At 38.5% G+C, this 15,389-nt stretch overlaps 1 protein-coding gene across 1 annotated transcript in view; it reads right to left on the bottom strand.

Moving 5' to 3' along the window:
• tars1 (threonyl-tRNA synthetase 1) overlaps positions 1 to 15,389 on the bottom strand; it is a 38,243-nt gene that overhangs the window by 1,036 nt on the left and 21,818 nt on the right. Inside the window, exons 14-17 of the mRNA XM_036979181.1 lie at positions 12,817 to 12,894; positions 12,565 to 12,665; positions 12,273 to 12,377; positions 790 to 977 (exon numbers count right to left, since the gene is read on the bottom strand). Of these exons, the coding sequence (XP_036835076.1) occupies positions 790 to 977; positions 12,273 to 12,377; positions 12,565 to 12,665; positions 12,817 to 12,894 (472 nt within the window). The remainder of the gene's footprint in view (positions 1 to 789; positions 978 to 12,272; positions 12,378 to 12,564; positions 12,666 to 12,816; positions 12,895 to 15,389) is intronic.

Below are 15,389 nucleotides of genomic sequence, written 5' to 3'. Positions count from 1 at the left end.
TGTGCACTTTCTAAACAGCCTATATTTTCATATCGAATTACTTGTAAACTTCATACATTTTAATAGGCCTCCAGTGTTGTTGGATGGCTGCTTGGACAGTATTTGTCAGTTATCGTTGAACAAACCATTTCAGATGCAGCGGGTTTAGCTAGCTAGCATTGCTAACGTTACATTAGCACCAAAGACAGGCTGAGAGACTATGATTCCGTAATGATTTGCCTGTAAATTTCATAATAAATGTGTTCTTCTAACAGGCCTACGTGTTGTTAGATGGTTGTTTAGGACAGTCACTAGTTGAGGGTCCGGGACCCATGTTGGGGCCCCTGAGAGAGTATTTACTCTTATCAAACACGTCGACTTGTTTCTCTTCAAATGGGTTTATAATACAACATTTAGAGTCGACTAAGGGCCTTTTACACCGCCAGAATTCACTGTCATGTCGGGACAGCCGGTGGGACCTAAAATTGGGTGAAAAACAGTATATAGACAATTTAAATATAAAGATTCAGAGTTTACTGAGTTCCAGTTCATATAAGGAAATCATCAGTCATCAGACAAATGTTTTTCTTTCAAAAACAAGGACATTTCTAAGTGACCCCAAACTTTTGAACAGTTGTGTGTGTGTGTGTGTGTGTGTATGCGTGTACGTACACACACACACACCCCACCACTCAGCCCATACCCTAGACCCCACCACTCAGCCCATACCCTAGACCCCACCACTCAGCCCATACCCTAGACCCCACCACTCAGCCCAAAGCCCATACCCTAGATACCACCACTACTTACCCAGGATGAAGTTGTACTGTGCCAGCTGTGCGTTGCGTATCTTCTTGTTCAGGGTGCAGCTGGCATCACAGTCTATGTCTGTCATCAGACCTCCACGGTGGAAATCATCACGGATCTTCTGAGCATAGTCATCCAGTGTGGGTCCTACAGGTACCACCATCACCTGACGAGGAGACAGCCACAGCGGCCTGGGGAGGGGAGGGTATTGACATCTTATTACAGAGTTTAAGCGGTTAAAACTAACAGCTGCTCTGGATCCGGTACCAGCTCCTGAGATTTGTTTTGGGGCAACCAACGCATTTTCTTTTCAAGTGACAATTGAATTTGAAATCTACAGCCGTCGTCGTTTTGGAAATCAAACTCCAATCTTACTGATGGAAATGAGAATGTTTCTCCTGTAAAATTCTGCATACAGCAGAACTCGGCGAAACAAAAAGGCTGTACTCCCTAAAAATCTTCTCTTGAAAAACAATATTACGGCTGTTTGTCACTCTTGAGCCACCGTAGCAACATACCCACTATCACTTCCTCAAAATAAGTTGAATTCATCTAAGATAAAGCAAGTAATCTGTAATTCATTGACATTCTTGCAGAGGTCTTAGTCACGTCAAAGAATCAAATCTGTAGTTAGGAGTAGACTAGGAGTAGACTTCGGCTGCCGAACTTTGACTTACCGTAAGAAGAAAATGTTCGCGCACGAAAATAAAATCCAGCCGAAGACCAAAACAAACAAAAAGGTCACAGGTGTGTGAATTGTTGGTTCGACTGGAACACATACAGTAACCTTAGGGGGGAAAGTATTCCTGTATGACGAAAAATGACGTTGCACTTCTAAAACGGCTGTGTTCCTATGGGAATGTGTTCATGTTTAGAGCCGCACAATCAGGTAAAAGATCTAACCTTTTTAATTACCAGCTACAGTAGATTAGATATTAGTAGAGACAGTATTAACAGCTACAGTAGATTAGATAGTAGTAGAGACAGTATTAACAGCTACAGTAGATTAGATAGTAGTAGAGACAGTATTACCAGCTACAGTAGATTAGATAGTAGTAGAAACAGTATTAACAGCTACAGTAGATTAGATAGTAGTAGAGACAGTATTAACAGCTAGAGTAGATTAGATAGTAGTAGAGACAGTATTAACAGCTACAGTAGATTAGATAGTAGTAGAGACAGTATTACCAGCTACAGTAGATTAGATAGTAGTAGAGACAGTATTAACAGCTACAGTAGATTAGATATTAGTAGAGACAGTATTAACAGCTACAGTAGATTAGTAGTAGAGACAGTATTAACAGCTACAGTAGATATTAGTAGAGACAGTATTACCAGCTACAGTAGATTAGATAGTAGTAGAGACAGTATTAACAGCTACAGTAGATTAGATATTAGTAGAGACAGTATTAACAGCTACAGTAGATTAGATATTAGTAGAGACAGTATTAACAGCTACAGTAGATTAGATATTAGTAGAGACAGTATTAACAGCTACAGTGGATTAGATATTAGTAGAGACAGTATTAACAGCTACAGTAGATTAGATAGTAGTAGAGACAGTATTAACAGCTACAGTAGATTAGATAGTAGTAGAGACAGTATTACCAGCTACAGTAGATATTAGTAGAGACAGCATTACCAGCTACAGTAGATTAGATAGTAGTAGAGACAGTATTAACAGCTACAGTAGATTAGATAGTAGTAGAGACAGTATTAACAGCTACAGTAGATTAGATAGTAGTAGAGACAGTATTACCAGCTACAGTAGATTAGTAGTAGAGACAGTATTAACAGCTACAGTAGATTAGATATTAGTAGAGACAGTATTAACAGCTACAGTAGATTAGATAGTAGTAGAGACAGTATTACCAGCTACAGTAGATTAGATAGTAGTAGAGACAGTATTAACAGCTACAGTAGATTAGATAGTATTACCAGCTACAGTAGATTAGACAGTATTACCAGCTACAGTAGATTAGATAGTAGTAGAGACAGTATTACCAGCTACAGTAGATTAGATAGTAGTAGAGACAGTATTAACAGCTACAGTAGATTAGATAGTAGTAGAGACAGTATTAACAGCTACAGTAGATTAGATAGTAGTAGAGACAGTATTAACAGCTACAGTAGATTAGATAGTAGTAGAGACAGTATTACCAGCTACAGTAGATTAGATAGTAGTAGAGACAGTATTAACAGCTACAGTAGATTAGATAGTAGTAGAGACAGTATTACCAGCTACAGTAGATATTAGTAGAGACAGCATTACCAGCTACAGTAGATTAGATAGTAGTAGAGACAGTATTAACAGCTACAGTAGATTAGATAGTAGTAGAGACAGTATTAACAGCTACAGTAGATTAGATATTAGTAGAGACAGTATTAACAGCTACAGTAGATTAGATAGTAGTAGAGACAGTATTAACAGCTACAGTAGATTAGATATTAGTAGAGACAGTATTAACAGCTACAGTAGATTAGATAGTAGTAGAGACAGTATTACCAGCTACAGTAGATTAGATAGTAGTAGAGACAGTATTAACAGCTACAGTAGATTAGATAGTATTACCAGCTACAGTAGATTAGACAGTATTACCAGCAACAGTAGATTAGATAGTAGTAGAGACAGTATTAACAGCTACAGTAGATTAGATAGTAGTAGAGACAGTATTACCAGCTACAGTAGATTAGATAGTAGTAGAGACAGTATTAACAGCTACAGTAGATTAGATATTAGTAGAGACAGTATTACCAGCTACAGTAGATTAGATAGTAGTAGAGACAGTATTACCAGCTACAGTAGATTAGATAGTAGTAGAGACAGTATTAACAGCTACAGTAGATTAGATATTAGTAGAGACAGTATTAACAGCTACAGTAGATTAGATATTAGTAGAGACAGTATTAACAGCTACAGTAGATTAGATATTAGTAGAGACAGTATTAACAGCTACAGTAGATTAGATAGTAGTAGAGACAGTATTAACAGCTACAGTAGATTAGATATTAGTAGAGACAGTATTACCAGCTACAGTAGATTAGATATTAGTAGAGACAGTATTACCAGCTACAGTAGATTAGATATTAGTAGAGACAGTATTACCAGCTACAGTAGATTAGATAGTAGTAGAGACAGTATTAACAGCTACAGTAGATTAGATATTAGTAGAGACAGTATTAACAGCTACAGTAGATTAGATAGTAGTAGAGACAGTATTAACAGCTACAGTAGATTAGATATTAGTAGAGACAGTATTACCAGCTACAGTAGATATTAGTAGAGACAGTATTACCAGCTACAGTAGATTAGATATTAGTAGAGACAGTATTACCAGCTACAGTAGATTAGATATTAGTAGAGACAGTATTAACAGCTACAGTAGATTAGATATTAGTAGAGACAGTATTACCAGCTACAGTAGATTAGATATTAGTAGAGACAGTATTACCAGCTACAGTAGATTAGATAGTAGTAGAGACAGTATTAACAGCTACAGTAGATTAGATATTAGTAGAGACAGTATTAACAGCTACAGTAGATTAGATAGTAGTAGAGACAGTATTAACAGCTACAGTAGATTAGATATTAGTAGAGACGGTATTACCAGCTACAGTAGATATTAGTAGAGACAGTATTACCAGCTACAGTAGATTAGATATTAGTAGAGACAGTATTACCAGCTACAGTAGATTAGATATTAGTAGAGACAGTATTAACAGCTACAGTAGATTAGATAGTAGTAGAGACAGTATTACCAGCTACAGTAGATATTAGTAGAGACAGTATTAACAGCTACAGTAGATTAGTAGTAGAGACAGTATTACCAGCTACAGTAGATTAGATAGTAGAGACAGTATTACCAGCTACAGTAGATTAGATAGTAGTAGAGACAGTATTTACAGCTACAGTAGATTAGATAGTGGTAGAGACAGTATTAACAGCTACAGTAGATTAGATAGTAGTAGAGACAGTATTAACAGCTACAGTAGATTAGATAGTAGTAGAGACAGTATTACCAGCTACAGTAGATTAGATAGTAGAGACAGTATTAACAGCTACAGTAGATTAGATATTAGTAGAGACAGTATTACCAGCTACAGTAGATTAGATATTAGAGACAGTATTAACAGCTACAGTAGATTAGATAGTAGTAGAGACAGTATTGCCAGCTACAGTAGATTAGATAGTAGTAGAGACAGTATTACCAGCTACAGTAGATTAGATAGTAGTAGAGACAGTATTACCAGCTACAGTAGATTAGATAGTAGTAGAGACAGTATTACCAGCTACAGTAGATATTAGTAGAGACAGCATTACCAGCTACAGTAGATTAGATAGTAGTAGAGACAGTATTAACAGCTACAGTAGATTAGATATTAGTAGAGACAGTATTACCAGCTACAGTAGATTAGATATTAGTAGAGACAGTATTACCAGCTACAGTAGATTAGATAGTAGAGACAGTATTACCAGCTACAGTAGATTAGATAGTAGAGACAGTATTACCAGCTACAGTAGATTAGATAGTAGTAGAGACAGTATTACCAGCTACAGTAGATTAGATATTAGTAGAGACAGTATTAACAGCTACAGTAGATTAGATAGTAGTAGAGACAGTATTAACAGCTAGAGTAGATTAGATAGTAGTAGAGACAGTATTAACAGCTACAGTAGATTAGATAGTAGTAGAGACAGTATTAACAGCTACAGTAGATTAGATAGTAGTAGAGACAGTATTAACAGCTACAGTAGATTAGTAGTAGAGACAGTATTACCAGCTACAGTAGATTAGATAGTAGTAGAGACAGTATTACCAGCTACAGTAGATTAGATAGTAGTAGAGACAGTATTAACAGCTACAGTAGATTAGATATTAGTAGAGACAGTATTACCAGCTACAGTAGATTAGATAGTAGAGACAGTATTACCAGCTACAGTAGATTAGTAGTAGAGACAGTATTAACAGCTACAGTAGATTAGATATTAGTAGAGACAGTATTACCAGCTACAGTAGATTAGATAGTAGTAGAGACAGTATTACCAGCTACAGTAGATTAGATATTAGTAGAGACAGTATTAACAGCTACAGTAGATTAGATAGTAGTAGAGACAGTATTAACAGCTAGAGTAGATTAGATATTAGTAGAGACAGTATTACCAGCTACAGTAGATTAGATAGTAGTAGAGACAGTATTACCAGCTACAGTAGATTAGATAGTAGTAGAGACAGTATTACCAGCTACAGTAGATTAGATATTAGTAGAGACAGTATTAACAGCTACAGTAGATTAGATAGTAGTAGAGACAGTATTAACAGCTAGAGTAGATTAGATATTAGTAGAGACAGTATTACCAGCTACAGTAGATTAGATAGTAGTAGAGACAGTATTAACAGCTACAGTAGATTAGATAGTAGTAGAGACAGTATTAACAGCTACAGTAGATTAGATAGTAGTAGAGACAGTATTAACAGCTACAGTAGATTAGTAGTAGAGACAGTAATACCAGCTACAGTAGATTAGATAGTAGTAGAGACAGTATTACCAGCTACAGTAGATTAGATAGTAGTAGAGACAGTATTAACAGCTACAGTAGATTAGATATTAGTAGAGACAGTATTACCAGCTACAGTAGATTAGATAGTAGAGACAGTATTACCAGCTACAGTAGATTAGATAGTAGTAGAGACAGTATTAACAGCTACAGTAGATTAGATATTAGTAGAGACAGTATTAACAGCTACAGTAGATTAGATAGTAGTAGAGACAGTATTACCAGCTACAGTAGATTAGATATTAGTAGAGACAGTATTAACAGCTACAGTAGATTAGATAGTAGTAGAGACAGTATTAACAGCTACAGTAGATTAGATATTAGAGACAGTATTAACAGCTACAGTAGATTAGTAGTAGAGACAGTATTACCAGCTACAGTAGATTAGATAGTAGTAGAGACAGTATTAACAGCTACAGTAGATTAGATATTAGTAGAGACAGTATTAACAGCTACAGTAGATTAGATAGTAGTAGAGACAGTATTACCAGCTACAGTAGATTAGAAAGTAGTAGAGACAGTATTAACAGCTACAGTAGATTAGATAGTAGTAGAGACAGTATTACCAGCTACAGTAGATTAGATAGTAGTAGAGACAGTATTAACAGCTACAGTAGATTAGATATTAGTAGAGACAGTATTAACAGCTACAGTAGATTAGATAGTAGTAGAGACAGTATTAACAGCTACAGTAGATTAGATAGTGGAGACAGTATTACCAGCTACAGTAGATTAGATAGTAGAGACAGTATTAACAGCTACAGTAGATTAGATAGTGGAGACAGTATTACCAGCTACAGTAGATTAGATAGTAGAGACAGTATTACCAGCTACAGTAGATTAGATAGTAGTAGAGACAGTATTACCAGCTACAGTAGATTAGATATTAGTAGAGACAGTATTAACAGCTACAGTAGATTAGATATTAGTAGAGACAGTATTAACAGCTACAGTAGATTAGATAGTAGAGACAGTATTACCAGCTACAGTAGATTAGTAGTAGAGACAGTATTACCAGCTACAGTAGATTAGATAGTAGAGACAGTATTACCAGCTACAGTAGATTAGATAGTAGAGAAAGTATTACCAGCTACAGTAGATTAGATATTAGAGACAGTATTAACAGCTACAGTAGATTAGATATTAGTAGAGACAGTATTACCAGCTACAGTAGATTAGATAGTAGTAGAGACAGTATTACCAGCTACAGTAGATTAGATAGTAGTAGAGACAGTATTAACAGCTACAGTAGATTAGATAGTAGAGACAGTATTAACAGCTACAGTAGATTAGATATTAGTAGAGACAGTATTACCAGCTACAGTAGATTAGATAGTAGAGACAGTATTACCAGCTACAGTAGATTAGTAGTAGAGACAGTATTACCAGCTACAGTAGATTAGATAGTAGTAGAGACAGTATTAACAGCTACAGTAGATTAGATATTAGTAGAGACAGTATTAACAGCTACAGTAGATTAGATAGTAGTAGAGACAGTATTACCAGCTACAGTAGATTAGATAGTAGTAGAGACAGTATTACCAGCTACAGTAGATTAGATAGTAGTAGAGACAGTATTACCAGCTACAGTAGATTAGATAGTAGTAGAGACAGTATTAACAGCTACAGTAGATTAGATAGTAGTAGAGACAGTATTACCAGCTACAGTGGATTAGATAGTAGTAGAGACAGTATTACCAGCTACAGTAGATTAGATAGTAGTAGAGACAGTATTAACAGCTACAGTAGATTAGATAGTAGTAGAGACAGTATTACCAGCTACAGTAGATTAGATATTAGTAGAGACAGTATTACCAGCTACAGTAGATTAGATATTAGTAGAGACAGTATTACCAGCTACAGTAGATTAGATATTAGTAGAGACAGTATTACCAGCTACAGTAGATTAGATATTAGTAGAGACAGTATTACCAGCTACAGTAGATTAGATATTAGTAGAGACAGTATTACCAGCTACAGTAGATTAGATATTAGTAGAGACAGTATTAACAGCTACAGTAGATTAGATAGTAGTAGAGACAGTATTACCAGCTACAGTGGATTAGATAGTAGTAGAGACAGTATTACCAGCTACAGTAGATTAGATATTAGTAGAGACAGTATTACCAGCTACAGTAGATTAGATATTAGTAGAGACAGTATTACCAGCTACAGTAGATTAGATATTAGTAGAGACAGTATTACCAGCTACAGTAGATTAGATATTAGTAGAGACAGTATTAACAGCTACAGTAGATTAGATAGTAGTAGAGACAGTATTACCAGCTACAGTGGATTAGATAGTAGTAGAGACAGTATTACCAGCTACAGTAGATATTAGTAGAGACAGTATTAACAGCTACAGTAGATTAGATATTAGTAGAGACAGTATTAACAGCTACAGTAGATTAGATAGTAGTAGAGACAGTATTAACAGCTACAGTAGATTAGATAGTGGAGACAGTATTACCAGCTACAGTAGATTAGATAGTAGTAGAGACAGTATTACCAGCTACAGTAGATTAGATATTAGTAGAGACAGTATTACCAGCTACAGTAGATTAGATATTAGTAGAGACAGTATTAACAGCTACAGTAGATTAGATATTAGTAGAGACAGTATTAACAGCTACAGTAGATTAGATAGTAGAGACAGTATTACCAGCTACAGTAGATTAGATATTAGTAGAGACAGTATTAACAGCTACAGTAGATTAGATAGTAGTAGAGACAGTATTAACAGCTACAGTAGATTAGTAGTAGAGACAGTATTAACAGCTACAGTAGATTAGATATTAGAGACAGTATTAACAGCTACAGTAGATTAGATATTAGTAGAGACAGTATTACCAGCTACAGTAGATTAGATAGTAGTAGAGACAGTATTACCAGCTACAGTAGATTAGATATTAGAGACAGTATTAACAGCTACAGTAGATTAGATATTAGTAGAGACAGTATTACCAGCTACAGTAGATTAGATAGTAGTAGAGACAGTATTAACAGCTACAGTAGATTAGATAGTAGTAGAGACAGTATTACCAGCTACAGTAGATTAGATAGTAGTAGAGACAGTATTAACAGCTACAGTAGATTAGATATTAGTAGAGACAGTATTACCAGCTACAGTAGATTAGATAGTAGTAGAGACAGTATTACCAGCTACAGTAGATTAGATATTAGTAGAGACAGTATTAACAGCTACAGTAGATTAGATAGTAGTAGAGACAGTATTAACAGCTACAGTAGATTAGATATTAGTAGAGACAGTATTACCAGCTACAGTAGATTAGATATTAGTAGAGACAGTATTAACAGCTACAGTAGATTAGATAGTAGTAGAGACAGTATTAACAGCTACAGTAGATTAGATATTAGTAGAGACAGTATTAACAGCTACAGTAGATTAGATAGTAGTAGAGACAGTATTACCAGCTACAGTAGATTAGATATTAGTAGAGACAGTATTACCAGCTACAGTAGATTAGATATTAGTAGAGACAGTATTACCAGCTACAGTAGATTAGTAGTAGAGACAGTATTAACAGCTACAGTAGATTAGATAGTAGTAGAGACAGTATTACCAGCTACAGTAGATTAGTAGTAGAGACAGTATTACCAGCTACAGTAGATTAGATAGTAGTAGAGACAGTATTAACAGCTACAGTAGATTAGATATTAGTAGAGACAGTATTACCAGCTACAGTAGATTAGATATTAGTAGAGACAGTATTACCAGCTACAGTAGATTAGATAGTAGTAGAGACAGTATTAACAGCTACAGTAGATTAGATATTAGTAGAGACAGTATTAACAGCTACAGTAGATTAGATAGTAGTAGAGACAGTATTACCAGCTACAGTAGATTAGATATTAGTAGAGACAGTATTACCAGCTACAGTAGATTAGATATTAGTAGAGACAGTATTACCAGCTACAGTAGATTAGTAGTAGAGACAGTATTAACAGCTACAGTAGATTAGATAGTAGTAGAGACAGTATTACCAGCTACAGTAGATTAGTAGTAGAGACAGTATTACCAGCTACAGTAGATTAGATATTAGTAGAGACAGTATTACCAGCTACAGTAGATTAGTAGTAGAGACAGTATTAACAGCTACAGTAGATTAGATAGTAGTAGAGACAGTATTACCAGCTACAGTAGATTAGATATTAGTAGAGACAGTATTAACAGCTACAGTAGATTAGATAGTAGTAGAAACAGTATTAACAGCTACAGTAGATTAGATAGTAGTAGAGACAGTATTACCAGCTACAGTAGATTAGATAGTAGTAGAGACAGTATTAACAGCTACAGTAGATTAGATATTAGTAGAGACAGTATTAACAGCTACAGTAGATTAGATAGTAGTAGAAACAGTATTAACAGCTACAGTAGATTAGATAGTAGTAGAGACAGTATTAACAGCTACAGTAGATTAGATAGTAGTAGAGACAGTATTAACAGCTACAGTAGATTAGATAGTAGTAGAAACAGTATTAACAGCTACAGTAGATTAGATAGTAGTAGAGACAGTATTAACAGCTACAGTAGATTAGATAGTAGTAGAGACAGTATTACCAGCTACAGTAGATTAGATAGTAGTAGAGACAGTATTACCAGCTACAGTAGATTAGATAGTAGTAGAGACAGTATTACCAGCTACAGTAGATTAGATATTAGTAGAGACAGTATTACCAGCTACAGTAGATTAGTAGTAGAGACAGTATTAACAGCTACAGTAGATTAGATAGTAGTAGAGACAGTATTACCAGCTACAGTAGATTAGTAGTAGAGACAGTATTAACAGCTACAGTAGATTAGATAGTAGTAGAGACAGTATTAACAGCTACAGTAGATTAGATAGTAGTAGAGACAGTATTAACAGCTACAGTAGATTAGATAGTAGTAGAGACAGTATTAACAGCTACAGTAGATTAGATAGTAGTAGAGACAGTATTACCAGCTACAGTAGATATTAGTAGAGACAGTATTACCAGCTACAGTAGATTAGATAGTAGTAGAGACAGTATTACCAGCTACAGTAGATTAGATAGTAGTAGAGACAGTATTACCAGCTACAGTAGATTAGATAGTAGTAGAGACAGTATTAACAGCTACAGTAGATTAGATAGTAGTAGAGACAGTATTAACAGCTACAGTAGATTAGATAGTAGTAGAGACAGTATTACCAGCTACAGTAGATTAGATAGTAGTAGAGACAGTATTACCAGCTACAGTAGATTAGATAGTAGTAGAGACAGTATTAACAGCTACAGTAGATTAGATATTAGTAGAGACAGTATTAACAGCTACAGTAGATTAGATAGTAGTAGAGACAGTATTAACAGCTACAGTAGATTAGATAGTAGTAGAGACAGTATTAACAGCTACAGTAGATTAGATAGTAGAGACAGTATTACCAGCTACAGTAGATTAGATAGTAGTAGAGACAGTATTAACAGCTACAGTAGATATTAGTAGAGACAGTATTACCAGCTACAGTAGATTAGATAGTAGTAGAGACAGTATTAACAGCTACAGTAGATATTAGTAGAGACAGTATTAACAGCTACAGTAGATTAGATATTAGTAGAGACAGTATTACCAGCTACAGTAGATTAGATAGTAGTAGAGACAGTATTACCAGCTACAGTAGATTAGATAGTAGTAGAGACAGTATTACCAGCTACAGTAGATTAGATAGTAGTAGAGACAGTATTACCAGCTACAGTAGATTAGATAGTAGTAGAGACAGTATTACCAGCTACAGTAGATATTAGTAGAGACAGCATTACCAGCTACAGTAGATTAGATAGTAGTAGAGACAGTATTACCAGCTACAGTAGATTAGATATTAGTAGAGACAGTATTAACAGCTACAGTAGATTAGATAGTAGTAGTATCAGTACTAATATAGCCCCTTACCATTTCCCTCCGTAGTTCTCAGTGAGGATAGCGATCATCCTCTCTACTGATCCCAGGATGGCTCTGTGGATGATGACTGGCCTCTGCTTATCGTCTCCATCATGGCTACACACACACACACACACACACACACACACTTCCATCAGACACATCTATCACAAAAATAAGTCCTCAAAATGAGCTTTAGTTCCACACAGTGACCCTGTCCTCCCCACGATGCTGCTCTGTCAACAAACTCCTGTCTAGCAACAAATCGCAAACTGTGTTACAGAGATGTCAGAGGAAGTGTTACCTGACAAAGGTGAGGTTGAAGCGGATTGGTAGCTGGAAGTCCAGCTGGATGGTGGCACACTGGTGGTATCGACCAATAGCATCCTTGATCTGGATGTCAATCTACAACCGGGTACCACACACAGCATGGCGTCACTACCGCTTGGCGTATAAGCAATGTTTCCATTCCTCCACGATGAGTTATAGGAGACGCCATATTCCCTTTCCATCCTTATAACGTTCAATACAACATGACAACATGGGTCGGTCTTACCTTCGGTCCGTAGAAGGCCCCGTCTCCAGGGTTGAGGACCCACTTCTCGCCAAACTCATTCAGACTGTTCTCCAGTTGCTGCAATCACACAGGAGAGAACAGAGTTGGAGCAGGTCTGCTAAATGACCAACTTACATTTGTCATTTAGCAGAGACTCTTATCCATAACAACCACATATCACCAGTATATAACAGTATACGCTTAACTTTACATTAACCCTTCATAAACAACTCAGTACATCGCCGGGGCTGAGGTCTCTGCCATCCAGCCCTATTTATCAGAGGGTAGTGAGGACAACCCAGGATATCACTGGGGCTGAGCTCCCTGCCATCCAGCCCTATTTATCAGAGGGTAGTGAGGACAACCCAGCATATCACTGGGGCTGAGCTCCCTGCCATCCAGCCCTATTTATCAGAGGGTAGTGAGGACAACCCAACATATCACTGGGGCTGAGGTCTCTGCCATCCAGCCCTATTTATCAGAGGGTAGTGAGGACAACCCAGGATATCACTGGGGCTGAGGTCTCTGCCATCCAGCCCTATTTATCAGAGGGTAGTGAGGACAACCCAGCATATCACTGGGGCTGAGCTCTCTGCCATCCAGCCCTATTTATCAGAGGGTAGTGAGGACAACCCAGGATATCCCTGGGGCTGAGCTCTCTGCCATCCAGCCCTATTTATCAGAGGGTAGTGAGGACAACCCAGCATATCCCTGGGGCTGAGCTCTCTGCCATCCAGCCCTATTTATCAGAGGGTAGTGAGGACAACCCAGGATATCACTGGGGCTGAGCTCTCTGCCATCCAGCCCTATTTATCAGAGGGTAGTGAGGACAACCCAGGATATCACTGGGGCTGAGCTCTCTGCCATCCAGCCCTATTTATCAGAGGGTAGTGAGGACAACCCAGGATATCCCTGGGGCTGAGCTCTCTGCCATCCAGCCCTATTTATCAGAGGGTAGTGAGGACAACCCAGGATATCACTGGGGCTGAGCTCCCTGCCATCCATCCCTATTTATCAGAGGGTAGTGAGGACAACCCAGGATATCACTGGGGCTGAGCTCTCTGCCATCCAGCCCTATTTATCAGAGGGTAGTGAGGACAACCCAGGATATCACTGGGGCTGAGCTCTCTGCCATCCAGCCCTATTTATCAGAGGGTAGTGAGGACAACCCAGGATATCCCTGGGGCTGAGCTCTCTGCCATCCAGCCCTATTTATCAGAGGGTAGTGAGGACAACCCAGGATATCACTGGGGCTGAGCTCCCTGCCATCCATCCCTATTTATCAGAGGGTAGTGAGGACAACCCAGGATATCACTGGGGCTGAGCTCTCTGCCATCCAGCCCTATTTATCAGAGGGTACAGACAAACTGAACAAGTTCCACAGACATGTGACTAACAAATGGAATGTGTCCCTGAACAAAGGGGGGGTCAAAAGTAACAGTCAGCATCTGGTGTGGCCACCAGCTGCATTAAAAACTGCAGCGCATCTCATCTTGAACTGCACCAGATTTACCAGTTCTTGCTGTGAGATGTTACCCCACTCTTCCACCCACTCTTCTACCAAGGCACCTGCAAGTTCCCGGACATTTCTGGGGGGGGGGGGGGGGGGGGGTGGCCCTAGCCCTCAACCTCCGATCCAACAGGTCCCAGACGTGCTCAATGGGATTGAGATCCGGGCTCTTCGCTGGCCATGGCAGAACACTGACATTCCTGTCTTGCAGGAAATCACACACAGAATGAGCAGTATGGCTGGTGGCATTGTCATGCTGGAGGGTCATGCAGGAAGGGTACCACATGAGGGAGAAGGATCTCTTTCCTGTAACGCACAGTGTGGAGATTGCCAGCAATGACAACAAGCTCAGTCCGATGATGCTGTGACACACCGCCCCAGATCATGACGGACCCTCCACATCGATCCCGCTGCAGAGTACAGGCCTTGGTGTAACGCTCATTCCGTCGACGAAAAACGTGAATCCGACCATCACCTCCGGTGAGACAAAACCGCGATCCGTCAGTGAAGAGCACTTTTTGCCAGTCCTGTCTGGTCCAGCGACGGTGGGTTAGTGCCCATAGGTGGGATTGTTGCCGGTGATGTCTGGTGAGGACCTGCCTAACAACAGGCCTACAAGCCCTCAGTCCAGCCTCTCTCAGCCTATTGCGGACAGTCTGAGCACTGATGGAGGGATTGTGCGTTCCTGGTGTAACTCGGGCAGTTGTTGTTGTTGCCATCCTGTACCTGTCCCGCAGGTGTGATGTTTGGATGTCCCGATCCTGTGCAGGTGTTGTTACACGTGGTCTGCCACTGTGAGGACGATCAGCTGTCCATCCTGTAGCACTGTCTTAGGCGTCTCAGTACGGACATTGAAATGTATTGCCCTGGCCACATCTGCAGTCCTCATACCTCCTTGCAGCATGCCTAATGCATGTTCACGCAGATGAGCAGGGACCCTGGGCATCTTTCTTCTGGTGTTTTTCAGTCAGGACACTAAAGAAGCCTACTAAGTTTTCATAACTGTATTTTTATTTTTTGGTTTTGTAGTTTTCTATTCAATGCCATTACAGTATTCATTGAC

This window comes from Oncorhynchus mykiss, chromosome 6, assembly GCF_013265735.2.
Source record: "Oncorhynchus mykiss isolate Arlee chromosome 6, USDA_OmykA_1.1, whole genome shotgun sequence".
Classification (NCBI taxonomy): Eukaryota; Metazoa; Chordata; class Actinopteri; order Salmoniformes; family Salmonidae; genus Oncorhynchus; species Oncorhynchus mykiss.
This window is presented reverse-complemented; position numbering and strand designations above follow the sequence as displayed.